The 16,860-nt window shown below is 38.0% G+C and overlaps 2 protein-coding genes across 2 annotated transcripts; both read right to left on the bottom strand.

The window, feature by feature from the left end:
- Positions 1-1,917: 1,917 nt before the first annotated feature.
- Positions 1,918-9,494, bottom strand: LOC109082807 (zinc finger and BTB domain-containing protein 22-like). The gene is made up of 4 exons (XM_019097642.2): positions 9,184-9,494; positions 7,463-7,689; positions 5,441-6,319; positions 1,918-3,694 (listed from the first exon to the last, which is right to left on the bottom strand). The coding sequence occupies exons 2-4, from the start codon at positions 7,685-7,687 to the stop codon at positions 2,762-2,764; spliced, it is 2,037 nt and encodes a 678-aa protein (XP_018953187.1). The 5' UTR covers positions 7,688-7,689; positions 9,184-9,494; the 3' UTR covers positions 1,918-2,761.
- Positions 9,495-9,984: 490 nt separating this feature from the next.
- LOC122143852 (carboxy-terminal kinesin 2-like) lies at positions 9,985-16,515 on the bottom strand. The gene is given in 19 exon segments (XM_042754458.1): positions 9,985-10,316; positions 10,393-10,468; positions 10,581-10,654; positions 10,812-10,951; positions 11,076-11,214; positions 12,560-12,724; positions 12,868-13,010; positions 13,013-13,040; positions 13,042-13,152; positions 13,603-13,722; positions 14,267-14,434; positions 14,525-14,690; positions 14,779-14,983; positions 15,098-15,136; positions 15,362-15,412; positions 15,511-15,607; positions 15,718-15,801; positions 16,049-16,075; positions 16,387-16,515. Coding segments are annotated over 18 exon segments (1,863 nt in total). The 5' UTR covers positions 16,061-16,075; positions 16,387-16,515; the 3' UTR covers positions 9,985-10,271.
- Positions 16,516-16,860: the final 345 nt, after the last annotated feature.

The following is a 16,860-nucleotide window of genomic DNA, read 5'->3' as shown; positions in this document are numbered from 1 at the left end:
GGGTACTTTATTTCTCTTTCATTTGAAGATCTTGAATCTCGTGAAACCACTGTCCACGTCAGGAAAATGCTTCGTCTCCTATCGCATATTTAGTTCAGATTCACCACAACAGTTGTAGACAGAACAAATACTTTTTATTTATCAGTACAAAATACAGATCTCGAACCAGATTACTCATCAAGCGAGCACTGAATCATGCTTTTACCTACTGGTTATTTTTTTATATTTCAAATAATTGTTCACACTTTGTCTGTGCTCACTAATCTGAAATACACACCACACGGGTTTGATTTAAAAGGAATAAGTATGTGTGGATATGTGATTCCTTTCAGCTCACACTCTTCAGATCCCGGTTTATTTCTTGTAATGTACTGAATAGTTGCGCAAATGTTTGAGGTATATGGTTTTTGTGGTGCATGTGTGGTACAAGGCAACTACTGAGCACTGCATTTACATATCCAGACATCCACTCAGGTGATTAAAACTCAAGTCTTGATCGATCTCAGTCAGGATCTATTGAGTGATCTTCATGTCTTCATTACTGTTCTTGGCAGTTGCAGACGTTCACGTTAATTTGGTGTGTCATTTGCCTACTTCATTCAAGCTTTTCATCCATTTCGCAAATCAGGTCTCGGCCTTCATGGAAGGCAAACATAGAAACTATTACTACTGGTACACTATAAGCTACATCTAAAACGCCGCAGGAGTTCGGTAGTTGGATGCTAGGTGCTTGACTGTTGACCAATATTGAAGAGGATGTGTCGCCCTCGGTGTTTATGGTGGTTTTATGGGTAAAAGGACATACAGTAAAGCCAAAATGCACTGCAAGTTGATTAATTTAGAGATCCAACTACCTACAAACCCCTGCACTTTCCTGCCTTTCAAGCAGTTAAGGCCTGTTCACACCTATATATATATATATATATATATATATATATATATATATATATATTTTTTTTTTTTTTTTTTTTTTTTTTTTTTTTGACGTCTGCCACTTTAAATGCTTGAGCTCTTTCTGATAGGCTGTCCACTTTTTTGTTGTTGTTGTTGTTGTTGTTGTTCATCAGCTAGAAAAAAAATGTTCCTCTGTGCTGTTATCATTAAAGTTGTGATGTGGACTGCTGTATTCTCATAGAACTAGAATGATTATTAAAATTATTTGAAGTAAGACCAGGATAAATGACCTTTCATGCAGTGTGTAACACAGCTCTAAGTGAATGAAAACATCCTGCAAAGTTTTAAATGTGAAAGTGCACTGTGTATAAAGTTACTGTCTCAAAAGAAAGAGTCGACTCTAAATCATTGAAATGAGTCGTTTTTAAATCGAATCCCAAGCGTTTCTTGTTGATGTCACTTGTTGGTCTTTTTGTGTTGGTCTGAATGAAAATGTAAAATCATTCTTTGCCACTAGGTGCGCTTTTGGAGCGGTAAAAATAGCAGTTTCCCCGGTAACGCTGTACACAAAGCAGAACTGCGCTCACAAACACAGCTTTATCAGACATTATAGTCATGATGTAATGCAAATAGGACCAATCACTGCAGGTTAGCGTCACGCAAAGGCGGGGTTCGGAAAAATTAATTGTTGAACGAATTGTTTGGGAGTCGATGAGCAAGTAAGGTAAAAATAAATGCATATTATAAGACAATTAAAGTGTTTTTTGACCTTGTAGGCACGTCAGCCTGTTGTTGGGGACTCCCAAAACCAAAATATGAACCTTTCATTACCCATATTAGGGGCACTTTAAAGTTTTAAGGCCTGTTCACACCAAGAACGCTAATTATAATGATGACTATATTACTGTCCACAACAAAGCATGATAACGTTCAGTTTGCTATAAGTGCACTGCAGCTGAAACTTTAGTTATTTTTACAGTTATTGTCTTTTGTGTGAATGGGCCTTTATCATTATCATTTATAGTTATCGTTATAGTTTTTTTTTTTTTTTTTTTTGTGAACAAGCCTTTATTGTTATAGTTACTGTCCTTTGTGTGAATGTACCTTTATAGTTATCATTATAGTTATCATTCTTTTTTGTGAACAAGCCTTTATAGTTATTGTTATAGTTACTGTCCTTTGTGTGAATGTACCTTTATAGTTATCATTATAGTTATTCTTTTTTGTGAATAAGCCTTTATAGTTATCGTCCTTTTTGCGAACAAGCCTTTAGAGTTATCGTTATAGTTATTTTCCATTGTGTGAATGGACATTTATAGTTATCATTATATTTATCATCCCTTTTTGGAAACAAGCTTTTATGATTATCGCCATTTTTACGAATTATAGTTATTGTTGTGAATCAGCCTTAAGACACCAAAGTGTAGAGCAAGTTATATTCTTGTCTCCTATTTAAGAAATTAAAACCTTTGAGAGTGAATATACTGTATATAGTTGGGTGACAGTACAATAAAACTTCACATCAAGAATAGACCAAATGAGAACTCTAGAACATAATATCGTACAACATAATAACAGAATGGCACTTCAGAGCAACAGTGAACGAGTCTTCTGTGCTAGTGAGGCAGCTTGAACCTGATGGCGAATAATCCATATTCCTGGCCAGGATACGGTTTCGACAGTCACCATCGACGTGAGCTAGCAATGGGCATTTGGTCATTGGTATTATTTTCGAACACAAATGGGACATCTTGTATGGCACACTCACTGACATGAGGTAAAGAATCAGACAGCTGTGCACATATTCCCTTAAAACCGAAGACAAGTGTTCTGGTTTTGCGGGACGGTGGTCTCAGAGTTAAACTTCTTATGTGACGCTGCTTTCATCAACGTTTCCCTCACAGACTTCTTCCACACACCCGCTACGATTGCCACCAATGCCCAGAACGCCAGAACCAAGGCCATGCGGACTGCTTTGAGAACTGATTCCTAGAAGAGGCCCAGAGGCGGCCATATTGAGACAAGAGACGCCATTGCTGCTCATGGAATGTTTCGGAGACAAAACGGGAATCCCGCTTCTGGCACCAATGCTACCTTGATTGGTCTCGTTGGCTGACGGGAGATTCATGTGATGTTGCGGCGAGATGACCGACCTTTCGGATCCCGATCTTCCATTGGCCCTGCCGCGCCTCTCGCAATGCGAGCGATGCCTCATGAAGCTGTCGCGCCACATGAACTTCTTCCCGCAGCCGTGGCAGTCGTAGGGTTTCAGGCCGGTGTGGGTCTTCATGTGCTCGGTGAGGTGATGCTTCATTTTGAACTTCTTGGCGCAGACGGGGCAGTGGAAGGGCCGCAGGTCCAGGTGCATGTTGATGTGCCGGTCCCGCATGCTCTTGTGTGTAAACGTCTTCCCACAATGACACATGAAGACCTTGCCTGAATTTCCAGCCGCGCCGCCGTCTAATCCTTCCATCCCGCTACCCAATGCACTATGGCCAGGTAAATGTACCGCTCCGTGTTCGATGCTCCCTTTTAGAGACACCCCGGACATGCCTCCTGTGAGCCCTAAAGGAGAAGTTGACTCTAGGGCGGCTTGATTATACAGGAGAATCTGGTTTCCCTGCATGTCCAGAGGGAAGAGCTGAGCTCTGGTGGCTGTCGACTGAACCGAGCCGAGCAGGGTGGACACGGCCCTACTGGTGCATTGAGCGGGATTCTCAGGAGGGTGATGAGAGGACGTCTGGTCGATCAAACCCCTCTCAAACTTGAGGTAGTCTTCCGAGGAATGGCAATAGTCAGCCTATTAGAAAAAAGACATTTGAGTAATTGAGGATGATAAGTTGTTGTTGGTGCACCTCACAAGTATACTTCTTTCCATCTCTTATTATAATCCAGTTTTATCTATGGGTATAATCTGTCACTGATTTGATGAGGTGATCTTTCAATTGTCTGTAGACTGTACCACAAAAATCCAAATTTTTGACAATATTTGATATACAGAAATATTTAGACACATATGCCGCAATTTCAAATGCAATAATAAATTGAAAATAATCAATGTGCTTGAATAATATAACAAAATTACAAAACAAGTTGCATTTTTTTTTTAAATAGGTGGCACAAGCACATTTTTTATCAGAATACTTCAAAAATGAGGTTTGTTTTTGGAGTATTTGGTTTCAAAATATGAAGCGGTATATATATCTGTTTAACATAAAGACAATGAGTCCTGGAAACTTTGGTTGTCAAACCATGTGGAGCATGTTTACTTGTTAATGTGATGAATTACACCGGTGGTTATTCTGTTAGGACACCTGTGTGACCTTAAGATGAACTGACTTCATACATCCGTGAGAAATTACCTTGAGGCCAGTTGGTTAAACAATAATGTAGGGAGTGGCTCACAAAGTGTAGTTAGTTCTGAGAAAAACTCTAGAGTCCTTTGTTTGCAGATGCTACTTGGTTTGATATTTTGTATTTAATGCAATGAAATTCAGACTTTTTTGTGTCTAAGTGTCTAAAGGTGTCTGAATATTTTTAGGTCCACTGTACATGTGTATTGGTCTTTTTTTATTGAATGTTGCAAGCAGGGCTGAGTGATATAGCCAAAATAGGAAAATCATAACTTAGCCTAAACAAAAAAACTGCTATGTATTATGAATTGCATTTTTTTATTTATTTTTTTTACAACCATTTAGTACCCTATTACTCTCAGTCTCATAAGGCAAGAACTTAATTCACTGCAAAACTAAATGCTATTCAAGTCATTTTCAAATTAAAATATCAAAAAATCCTTGACACTTAATAAAAGTACTTGAAAAGCAACAGTGGATGAGATATGAAGACTTTTTTGAGAATATACTTGTTTTAAGTGGAAAAATCTACCGGTACAGTTGTATTTGAACTAAAAAATATTTCAAATTATAACTAATTAAAAAACGATTTTTTTTTTCCCAGGGTTCAAACTTAACTGGAAAATAAAAGCATATTAAATTAATTGCAACATCTTAAATAATTAATAATTTTATATTGCAGGTAAAATTGTATGATCATTTGTGACCCTGGACCACAAAACCAGTCATAAGGGTAAATTTTTTTAAAACTGAAATTTATACATCATCTGAAAGTTGAATAAATAAGCTTTCCATTGATGTATGATTTTTTAGGATAGGACATATTTGGCTGAGATACAACTATTTGAAAATTTGGAATCTGAGGGTGCAAAAAAAAATCAAAATACTGAGAAAATCGCCTTTACAGTTGTCCAAATTAAGTACTTAGCAATGCATATTACTTATCAAAAATTAAGTTTTGATATATTTATGGTAGGAAATGTACAAAAATATCTTCATGGAACATGATTTTTACTTAATATCCGAATTATTCTTGGCATAAAAGAAAAATAGATTATTTTGACCCATACTATTTTTTTTTTGGCTATTGCTAAAAATATGCCCCAGCGACTTAAGACTGGTTTTGTGCTCCAGGGTCATATTTATCATCCAGCCCTAAAAAAAGAAAGTTAAGTTGATGCAAAACTGCTGACCTGTGCCTCCATTTCAGCATCTTCTCTAAGTCCAGAGAGGGTCCTAACATTTGATATGTTAAATGTCCTGTCCCTCACTCTGACCATCTCCATCTCTCGTTCCTCTTCATCCTCCCCTCCTTCCTCTCCTCCGGACACCACGATCAGATCGTCATCTCTCGAGTTCTCTGTCTTTACCACCACCCACTGTTTTCTTGGCATGATGCTGGGCTGACTGTACGGCGGCCGCTTCTGCGGTGGTGAGGAATCTCCATCTTGATACGACGAAACTCCAAAACTGTCGCTCACCCCAACCCCCTGATCGGATGCAGAGGCTGCGCACTTCTGCTTGCCTCTTTGATCTCTCTTCCTGTGAAACAAGAGCTCGTCGTCATCTTCTTCGTCTTCTTCAATCATGAAACCTTCCTCTCCGCCGGAGGGCATGCAGTAGGTCGGGGTGGAGTGTACGGCACCCTCTCCTACTGCTCCGGTGGTCACCATCGCGCCGCCAAAGTTTGCATCTCTAGGACTGAAGTAATTGGTGCTGCTCGGGGACTGGCTCTCGCTGAAGGAAGGTCGGCTGGGAGGTTGAGGAGTCGAAGGTGTGTCTCCTCCGTCCTCTTGGGTGACCTTGTTAGCGCCGCCGCTCTGCCCTGCACTTGTCTCCTTGTCTCTGGATCCCTGAGGTCCACTGGAACCTCCCCTGCCCTCTTTGAGGAGCTCAGTGCATTTGTCCACAATGTGCCACATTTGAAGCACACTGCCAACGGTGAGGTAGTTAACGATGTCTTCGCGAAGCATGCGCAGCTGGCCGGTGTACGCGCAACTGAGGACGCTCTCAAAGGCCAGGGGGTCCATGACGGCTGGGATGGAGACAGTGGACATGTTCTTCAGCAGCACCTGGAATGCAGAAATAAAAACTGTGGCTAATAAACACTGCACAGATGAATCTGATAGAAACTATTATGCTTTTTTTTAATTACTTTTAAATGACTGTGAAAAATATTTTGTCTGGGAAATCTTACAGAACATATTGTCTAACAAGATTTTGCAATTATCTAATATTCCAAATAGAACTCATAATATGGATAGATAGATAGATATATTGATATGTATATAGATATATATGGGTAGATTTTTATTTTTATATATAGATTTGGGTTTTTATTGTTAAATATTTTGTTTTATTTAAATTATAAATTTATTTTACATTTACTGAAATATAATATTAAAAAACTATTTATTTCAGCTAGTTGCCAAGGCAACATCTCATTTATAATTAAGTAAAATAACTGAAACTGAAATAAAAATTATTACTAATTATTACTAAATTACTAAAATAATAGCAATTAATATTTACTAAAACTTTAAAAGTAAAAACTAAATATTAGAAGATGATTTAAAACATTATTAAAAATAAAAAATCATGTCAGTTACACTAAAACACTTAATAACTATATTATTTTATTCATATATATTTCAAATTTTTATGGTTTTATTTATTTCTTCCATATATGCTCCATAAAACACATTCTTGTGTTCAAAGATAATTTGAATTATTTTTATTTTTAGGCTTTTCTCAGTTAATACTTACATATGCAATTAATTTCATTAATCAGAATTTCATGTAATTAATTTGATAAAAATTCTATCTTATTGTATAATCCATGCAACAAACGTTCTTATAGATAATCTGAACGATCTTGATTTTTAGGTAGAGTAAATACTCACATATGCAAGGAATTGTATTAATCAGAATATCATATAATTAATGTGATTCAAATGTTATGTAAGCTCTAACATAAACATGTCTGTATGGACAATAGAGATATTATTTAAATAACTCCTGCAGCAATTCACTCAGTTGGATTGCTTCTCTTTCAGTGTTTGTCAGCAACTAAAGTTGGATTTCCCTAGTTGGAGATCGCTTGTCAGACCTAGCAACAGTAACCAAGGGGGTGTGGCCATGCAGAATTTGAATGAACGCCAATACATGTTTTAAGAAATCTTTTAAAGCATCTAGGCCTCAAGGTAAAGATGTACCTGGTCATGGAAGTAAGGTGACGATGCAGCCAGCACACACCGATGGGCCTTGAAGACCTGGCCCTGAACGTGGATGGAGAGGTCGCAGAGATGGCCTTCTTCACGCTGCCGATTCAGGCTGTCCAGCACTGAGGCCTGCACACTGGGGAAGCACACCTGCACCTCTGAACCAGCGGCTGAACCTGCGGAGTCACCATAGCCTTGGTCCGCCGTGGCCGACTGCATTCCTGCAAGGGGTGAGCATCACAAAACATTGAACGCAGTTTACTGTGCATCCCAATTTGTGTACTTATGCACTATATTCTATGCTGTTTTGTAGTATAAATAATGTGATTTGTGTGTTCACAACTAGTTCCAAAAAAAAAGTACACTTCAAATGCCCAGATGATGTGCTTAATTAACGGAAAACACAAAGTGTGGAATGTTGGACACTTAATGAATTTAACTATCGCAGCTTTAAACACGTACTTAAAGAGGATGAGCTATGAAACTCCTTTGTTGGATAAAAAAAATAACCTTATATTATTCATACTCAAGACGATTGAGTACAGTGCACAGAACAAGTGCATAGTGCATCATTTGGTACATTACTTTGTTTGCATTCACACAGCAGAAGACTATAGCTGCGTCCCAAATGATGCACTATACACTAATACACTATGTACTTACGCACTATGTACTCAATCATGCAGTGTATGAATTATATAAGGTTATTTTGTCATTAATAATCAGAGTCTGATAGTTATAGTAATTAAAGCTGCGACACTTGAGTGCATGAAGTGTCCAACATTACACACTTCCCTTTTTTTTTGGTTAAGTGCATCATCCGGGTATTTAAAGTGCACTTTTTCTTTTTGGAAATTTCAGTGTGAACACACTACTAGCACTATTTATACTACAATAGTGCATAAATACGCGATTTGGGCGCATCTTATTATGGTTGTTAGTCCTGTTTTAAATTTCTGAATAGTTACGTTCACAAACAGTTCACTTATAAAATAGTGTGAGAACCGCATTAAATAATCAAACTGACTCCCAAACATTCTGGACTCACGCTGAATTCTATTTGCATAGAATTTAAATTTACTTTGAAAATGAAGGACTTCCAGTCGCACTGAGATGAAAAAATGCTGTATTTAATAATTATAAGCTATATATTTAAACATTAATGTTACATAAACACACGTTTATGTAACAAACGGCTGCTAAAAATAGGTATTTTGATTTTCCTCTGACATAACACAACTAATTTCGATCAAATATGCTTTATTTCGCTTTGTAACGTTACACAGCAAATTGTATTGCAGGTCCAAAGAACAAGGGGCACTGACCAGGCGCTACATGAACACTTTATTTATTCACTTCATTGGCTTGTTTAGTAGCCTTTCCGATTTTTAATAAAGACAAATATCATGAATATAGCTTCCTCGGATTCTGTTATAATAATGCCTCAGATGACGAATATTTCGCTATCCGTTAAAGTTGCATCGGTGTGTGATAAACAATCACTCCGTGGCTTTCGCGCGCGCGCTCAGCTAGGATTAATATAAAATTCGCCACGTAACGTTATAAACTCAGAGCCCCGTTTAAAAGTGTTCGCGTCAGAAACGGGGTTTATTTACATTAGCCAGCCGCTGCGAAACCAGCCCGTGTGGCCTTAAGAAGCACGGAAGCGGATCGCCTCATAAATCAGACTCTTTTTATCGAGCAAGATATCTTACCGATTGAAGTATCTCCGTCAGGCTCTCAAAAGAGGGATTTCCATTCCGGTAAATCGACGTTTCCCAGCGTTCGGGAATTCCGAGCGCAATGGTGGACTGACATCGGGCTTGTCTGGAGTCTGGTTTTACCTTTAATGAAATCCCAGACAGCTGCTCTAGACTCGGCCGACTAAAAAGGGAAGCAAACACTGGAGCCTGTTCTCTATTGTCATGGCAACAAGTGCTATTTTCGAGTAACAAACCATAGAAACCGTAACCATGTGCTGTCTTACTAAAACTGTTCTTCAACAGCAGAGCAGTTTATAAGGCAGTAGCTATGCTTCATCTACAACAATTTTACCCAGAAGTGCATTAAGTTTCCTTATATATTTTATTCTGATGGGTTTTAATATATATTTATCTATACATATATATTTCTTTTCTAATTTTAAGATTTAAAGGTAAAAAAAAATACAACCAAAAATTATGGAATATCTTCAAAAATAAAAATCAATGGTTAAAATCATCGACCAAAATTAATATATATATTTAGTACCTTATAGGAGTTTAATGCGAACATTTACTGTAACAACGGATTATAACTTTAATTATATTATGTAATAAACAAAGGATATCTATCGAACACTGAAAGAAGCTTTCAGTTCGTGAAATTTTATTTCTTATGACAACAGTGGCAAAGTTCAAGTTATCTTAGTTTTATTACAGTATTTTGACAAACTATAATTACCAGGATCATTTATTTGTAAGAGAAACAAATCTCATTTGCATTTCCATAACTATATCCACAATAACAAAACTGTCCAAACTTTGTCCACTTGGCATCATAATGAGGCTCATCACTGCATTACATGCCAAAATGGAAAATTTATTGATCCCCTTACAAGTTTAAGTACAATAAGCATTTGGTGGCTGTAAAACATTAATAAAAATTGTCTGCCAGTAATATTGAACATTAAAAAATGCATCATAGAAATATAATAAAAATGCAGAAGACAGGAGAGATGAGGCTAAAGATGAAATAAGGGAAGTTCAGATAGTTAAAAACATTTAAAAATGACCACAGAGGATGTTGGGAAATGACAGCTGAACTACTTCCGATTAGCGGAGGCTGTTCCGATGACACAGTCGTTCACCTGCAACACAGTAAACGCGAGTTAGTGAAGATGCCGTGTTAAAAAACCTGCCGTGTGATCGCAGGAGATCGCTCACCTTGCTGGCGAAGCGCAGAGAATTCAGCGACTCACTGAAGCTCTCCTCCTCAGGCGATATATTCACAAACATCAAACTGAACAGAGGAAAAGAAAGAAGATATTCCTTTAAAATACAGTAAATACATTCTGCAAACCCCTAAAAGGAAATAATGCCATATAATGCACGTACTTGAGCATTATACTTACGTTTTGCTGTTGCCTCCGAGGCAGTTCTGGAGGAGATAGGTGAGCTTTGAGTTACGGTAGGGAACAAAGCTGTCCTGTAGAGGTCGAGAAGGAAAATGAGTGTGTGAAGTTATTTCTTTTATATGAAAACATCATCTATGGCTTACTATTTTGAAAATCAAGTATGAGGATGAGAGCATTACATTCTCCAATAACTCCACATTGCTTCCATATATTCAGGTGAAAACGTACCTTGTTGGCCAAAGCGGCGATCACGATTCCCAGGTTGGTGAGGGAAGAGTTGATGGCGGTCATTTCCTTGAATCGATCTCCTTGAGACTGACTCTTCTGCACTCTCTCACTACCGGCCAAATCCACCAGACACAGCGTGGCTGAGAATAATTGTGGACAAATTCAAGATTACTTTTGAAGACTTCCCAAACTGGGCCTCTTTAAGAAGAGCAGTTTATCTATTAAATCTAGTTACTGTTGATGCAGGCAGTATGTGATTCTTACACTTGCACTTGGTGCCTCGATCAGAGTTCTGCCCCTCTATGTCCAGCTGGAACACAGAGTGAGAACGTGAAGAGTGATCGTTCATGCCTGTGCGGGCTGTGGACCGGTTCTGGTTTGCCAACATGATCAAGTTGTGCACCTGAGATATGAAGAAATAGGCACATTAATAAACTCCACAAGCATGTATGAACCAAGCGGCAACCTCCCGCTCTCTCTCGTGAAGCCAACAAGGAAGTGAGTGGTACATACTGGTAAAAAATAAAATGTTTTGTGTGTTTGCACTGTGGTTCGCTTTGGATGAAAGCATCTGCTAAATGCATAAATGTGAAATGTAAACTGTGTAGCCTGAGTGCACTGTAAGTCGCTTTGGATGAAAGCATCTGCTAAAATCCCATAGTTGTTAAAATGCCCAACTTTACAGCAGAAAAAAAAAAACGTTTACATCCTGGTACAAAAAAAAAGTAATGGTTTATAAATATTTTGAATTACTTTTTAATTTTTAGTTTTATTTTAGGTTTAAAGTTTTAGTAATTTTGTTGTGCATTTGACATTTTTATTAGTTTTAGTTTTTTTTTTCTCAAATGTCTATATAGTTTTTATTCACTTGTTTCAGTTTGAGTAGGGTTTGTGGTTAAATCATGTATAATAAACACTTTATCATTTCATGATGACTTTAAATAATAATAACAATAATAATGTTGATGATAATAATAACAAATGTAATTATACAATAAACCACAAAAACACAGCCTCACATTTCAAATCTTCAGGTTTTAGCAAGCAAGTCCATTATAATAATTAGGGCTGTCATGATTATGAAATTTGCCTGACGGTTAATCGTCTAAAAAATAGTCACGGTTATTGTGGTTAATTGTTTGTTTTAGGGCTTTGCCGATTATGCTGATTATCATGATTAATTGTCTTTTTTTTTTTATGGTTTTCATTATATAAGTGTGATTAATTTAAATAATTATGATGCTTTTTTAAAATCTTTTTATTAGTTATTATTTTGCAGTGTAAGATTAATTAGAGTATTCCAAATTCTAAGAAACGGCTAATAGCGATCCAACGCCGGCGCTATTTTTTTTTCTACACCACTACAGAATATCAATACTGTGTTTGTGGAACTAATGGTCACGCTTTTTTAAACCCTTTGTTAAACACACTCCACTAAATACTCACTTCCTCATTACAGAGAAAAACTATATTTGAATAAAAATATATAAGCTATGAAATTAACAATGTAAATATAATTCTGTCCCTCACATTAAGATATGCAATAGCTTCTGATGATACAGTGCATGAAAAGCAAACTGGTGCTCCTCTGTTTCTTTTGTTGTATGACTCCCCCTTGTGCTGTATAAAGCACAATAATCGATTAGATCATATAATCGCGATTAGACAGTTATTTAAATAATCGCGACAGGCCTAATAATAATTATCAGAAAGAAAAAAGGCACAGAAAAACTTTAAATGAGCAGTACCTCATCCTCATTGTTGACTTTTTGGTAGGTCAGGTTGGTAACTGTGATCTCATTGCCGGAGATCTTCCTGATCTCATGCTCCGGTCTCTTATTTGGCTTTCCTGTGTAGAGAAGATCTCGAAGAGTCTCATTGTAGATCTCCACAAAGCTGGCAGTGAAGGTGTACTAAAAATACCAACACAGAAACGGTCTATTAATAAACAAATCCATGAGGAGGCCATGGAAGGAAAAACAAAAACAAAAAAACACAACGTATTTAACTTCATTTGAACAACATATTTCATACAAAACATACACGCAGCCCTTACCTGCCATCCTTGCTCTTGGAGTGCTTTGGCAGACTTGAAGATTTGCTGGACAGCACGTGGAATGACTCCCCACAATTCCTCCAGATCGCTACCTTCCATAGTAAAGGTCTTCCCGCTGCCAGTTTGGCCATAAGCAAAGCACAAACGTTGTACCCATCCAGAGCAGACTGCACCCAGCAGGGAGATCTCTTCGAAAACCTCACGCTGAGCGGCACGCGGCCCAAACACACGGTCGAAGCTGAAGTTATAGCTCTTCTGAGTGTCAGCCGTGCGACCGGTGTGTGACTGGGGAAGAGAAGAGGAAATTAGAGAGGCTCTTGATGAAACGCTTACCAAACTTAATCTCAGCTGTACTGGTTGCATGCCGCTCTGTTATTGTAGGGACATCGACTCTACATTTTAATGCACTAAACATGGTACTGAACAAAAACTGTGATTGGCAGGTTTATATGTCAGTCAGACGTTCTATATCAAAAACTATGGCTGCATCGGAAATCTTTTAAGTTTTTGAACAAGTAATTACTTCGCGACCACAAAAACAGTTTGTTCTATTTTGCCACTGTCATGTGACCTACCAGCATCAGTTGTGTCATGTCACTACCATTCATAAATCCTCTCCAGTGGTCACATACTGTTTTTTTGCCTACTATATAGTAGGGAAGTATTTGATTTTAGATGATGTTTTTTGCCTACTATATAGTAGTGAGGTATTTGATTTTGGTTGGAGATGTTTACTTCTTTTATTTTGGCAAGCGTAAGAGCCTTGTTGTCATGGGCCGGCAGCTGGATGTGCAGAATATCAGATTGTTTGCCGGTCAACAGTGGGCGGACCCTACAAAAGACTCGGATGTTGCCCTGAAAATGGAGTGAAGATTCATTAATGCATATTTGAACATACCTGACTGAATACATAAGTGGGATTTTGGACAGTCTCAATTTGAGCAAAGTTACACAACACAATGTGACAAACATTAGTCATGGCCTAATGGTTAGAGGGTTTGACTCCTAACCCTAAGGTTGTGGGTTCGAGTTTTGGGCTGGCAATACCACGACTGAGGTGCCCTTGAGCAAGGCACTGAACCCCCAACTGCTCCCCGGGCACCGCAGCATAAATGGCTGCCCACTGCTCCGGGTGTGTGTTCACTGCTGTGTGTGTGTGTTCATGGTGTGTGTTCATTTTGGATGGGTTAAATGCAGAGCACGAATTCAGAGTATGGGTCACCATACTTGGCTGTATGTCACGTCACTTTTTTCTTTCTTTCTTAAATATCATATATGTATTTTTGCTCATTTCAGTCATAAATTGCTTTGATTTATCGCTTTATAGTGTCACACATACCAAGTAAACAACATAGTTTTATATTGCTCTCCAAAAATAACAAAATTCATGCATCCTCACTTTGAGCTCCTGAATGGTGTTGTGGAGTTTCCTTCGCTCCATTTCTCCAAGGTGGAGCTCTTCTCTTTGATGGGCCACTGTCTCCTCAAGGTTCCTGGCCAGTTCTTGGCTCTCCTTCAAACTGTCCTGACACCGGCCCAGTGCAGAGGTCTGAATGGCGAGCTGAGTCTGAGAAAGACACAGGAAGAGTTTGACAGAATCAGATTACATAAAACAGATGTTAATATGAGCTGTAAATGAGTCTGTGTAAATGTTTACCTGTATATTGCGTAGCTCAGACTCCAGATGGTCCCTGAGTCCTTCCAAAACCTTATGCTCCTCGGTTAGCTTGTTGAGGTCTTTCTTAAGACCATCTCTCTCTTTAGAGGTCTGCTCCAGGTCATCTTTCACAGTAGCCAGCTTTACCAGCTCCTCTTCACAATTCCTACAAAATAATCAAGACTATTATCAGACAAATAAATAAAAGACCATCAGGTTCTGATTCATTATGGAGTTATTTTTAACATGCTTACCTGAGACGCTTTTTGAGACCGCTGTTCTCCTCTTCGATTTCAGCCTTATGCTTCTGGGCTTTGGTTATGGATTCTTTTAAATATTCATTTTCCTGATTTGCAGATTTTATTTTTCCCTGGTAGCTCTGGACTTTGGTCTCCATGTCACTCACTTTGCCCTTCAGGTCCCATCCTGGCCTCCGTGACATACCTGGACCAACGGCAGCTAAAAGCGGATAAATAAGCCATTAGTCATCTACTGTATTATACTGTATCATAATATTACAGTAAAAAAAAAAAGGGAGAATATTTGATCCACACATATGCATGTATGTTCTACCTTTAGGGACTGCTGCAACTGGTTTTCTCTGGTCACCTTGATGCAAAAACAATGTTGATGTTGAGTTGACATTCACGTCTGATATTACTGCGGCTATAATATTAATGGGGCTCATTGAAATATTCAGCAGACTGAATATTTACAGATGGATAAATAAGAAAATATTTTAACCCACATTCTGTGCTAAAGACCTGGTTTTATTAGTGTTAAGTGAGGTTTTTGGTGTTTATGATTAGCTAAAGCACATGTTTTTGCAAGCCTATGTTTTGGGGGCAACGGCAACTGTTGCGGCTCCAGTTGGACGAAGAGGTTTGGCTGAAAGAAGAGAGACAACATGAAGACCCCCATCAGATATTTTAATCAAATGGGCCCCTCAAAATGAAAACATGATGTTAAATTTAAATATAACTTACCAGGAGCTTTGACTGCCACTGGACGTCTCGGGGGCGCGACACTAGCCGCGGATCTGAACCTCTGAGGCGGCTCTATCTCTACCTTGCGCATTTTCTTCTGTAGAAAATTGAGGATGTTTTTCCATTTAATACATTCAAAATAATCCAAAGATGAAAATGTGTGATGAAAGCAGGAGGAAGGGCAATCTGAATGGACTAAAAGCACACCTGTGCAGGCTGCTGTTGCTCTCCATCTGTGCTGCTGGTGTGAGCACGTTTCCCAGACATAACAGGGAGACGGGAAGTTGTATTCTGCAAAAGAACCAAGAAAATACCATGACCAGACTCTGAAAAGGTGCATATGACAGCAGAGCTATTTCTGAGATGTGCAATACAAAACAAAGCAGCTGTAGTCTAAAAATAATGCATTCAGCACTCAAACGTAAACTGCTGATGAGATGCATAACATTTTGTACTGTACTGAACTGTAATGATAAATAGCTTTGGCTGCATGTGGATATTAACTTGCATGTTAACTTCTAAATGTTTATAATCTTACCTCTTTGTTCATGGATCTTGTTCAGATCTTCAAGTCAAGCCGAAAAAAAAACATAACATTTAAAAAAAGTTAGTTCGCGCTGTTTAGTCAAATTATTTTGACTATCAAGTGCACATTTAAGTTAATAAACTCCAAATTACCAATAAACACATTTAGTGTATTAATGAAAACAAACAGTTGCTGGAAACCGTCGCAGCTTAGCCGACGTCATTCACGCAATTTAGCAAAATAACCGTACAAATCCATACGATCTGATTTATCTTTAAAAATATATATATGTAAATCATAAATGATCATACTCACGGTTGATGTGTGTAATTAAACACAAAACAACAAACCTTTTATACACGGGACTGAGAATAGCAGAAAACACAGCCCAGTAATAATCTCTTGTAGCCGTTTGGATTTCAAATCGAAAAGTCTGCGAGTAGTCGCTTTTCCCGCTGATCTCTCATTGGTCGGCTCGGGACCAATCAATACAAAACATTAGATAACCCCGCCCCAAATGGGCGGAGACACAACCCTTCAGCATCAACTGTCAAATACAATATCGAAAAGAGAACAGAGAAGCGTATATCTATGTTTTGTTTTCCATAACGGGCTTTATTAAAGTTGTTTTTTTTATTTATTTACCAAAATCTGCAAAAAGACAGCAGTACAATTAAATGCAAAGGAAATTCAAAAATACATTATATAAAGAATAAGTACTTACATAAGTAAAATAAAAGGTTGTAACATAAATATAAAGCTGTAAAATAAAAACAACTATTACATGTACAGTACAAGCATTGAAAATGCACTCATGTATCATA

Source organism: Cyprinus carpio, unplaced genomic scaffold, assembly GCF_018340385.1.
Source record: "Cyprinus carpio isolate SPL01 unplaced genomic scaffold, ASM1834038v1 S000006516, whole genome shotgun sequence".
Lineage (NCBI taxonomy): Eukaryota > Metazoa > Chordata > Actinopteri > Cypriniformes > Cyprinidae > Cyprinus > Cyprinus carpio.
This window is presented reverse-complemented; position numbering and strand designations above follow the sequence as displayed.

Bases quoted from the DNA above. Each gene is read 5' to 3' on its own strand.
- LOC109082807 (XM_019097642.2), bottom strand. From the start codon at position 7,687: ATGCAGTCGGCCACGGCGGACCAAGGCTATGGTGACTCCGCAGGTTCA. The intron at 6,320-7,462 runs GTACATCTTTAC...TCTGCATTCCAG, and splicing joins CACCTTACTTCCATGACCAG to GTGCTGCTGAAGAACATGTC. The intron at 3,695-5,440 runs GTCAGCAGTTTT...TTTTTCTAATAG, and splicing joins ATGCTGAAATGGAGGCACAG to GCTGACTATTGCCATTCCTC.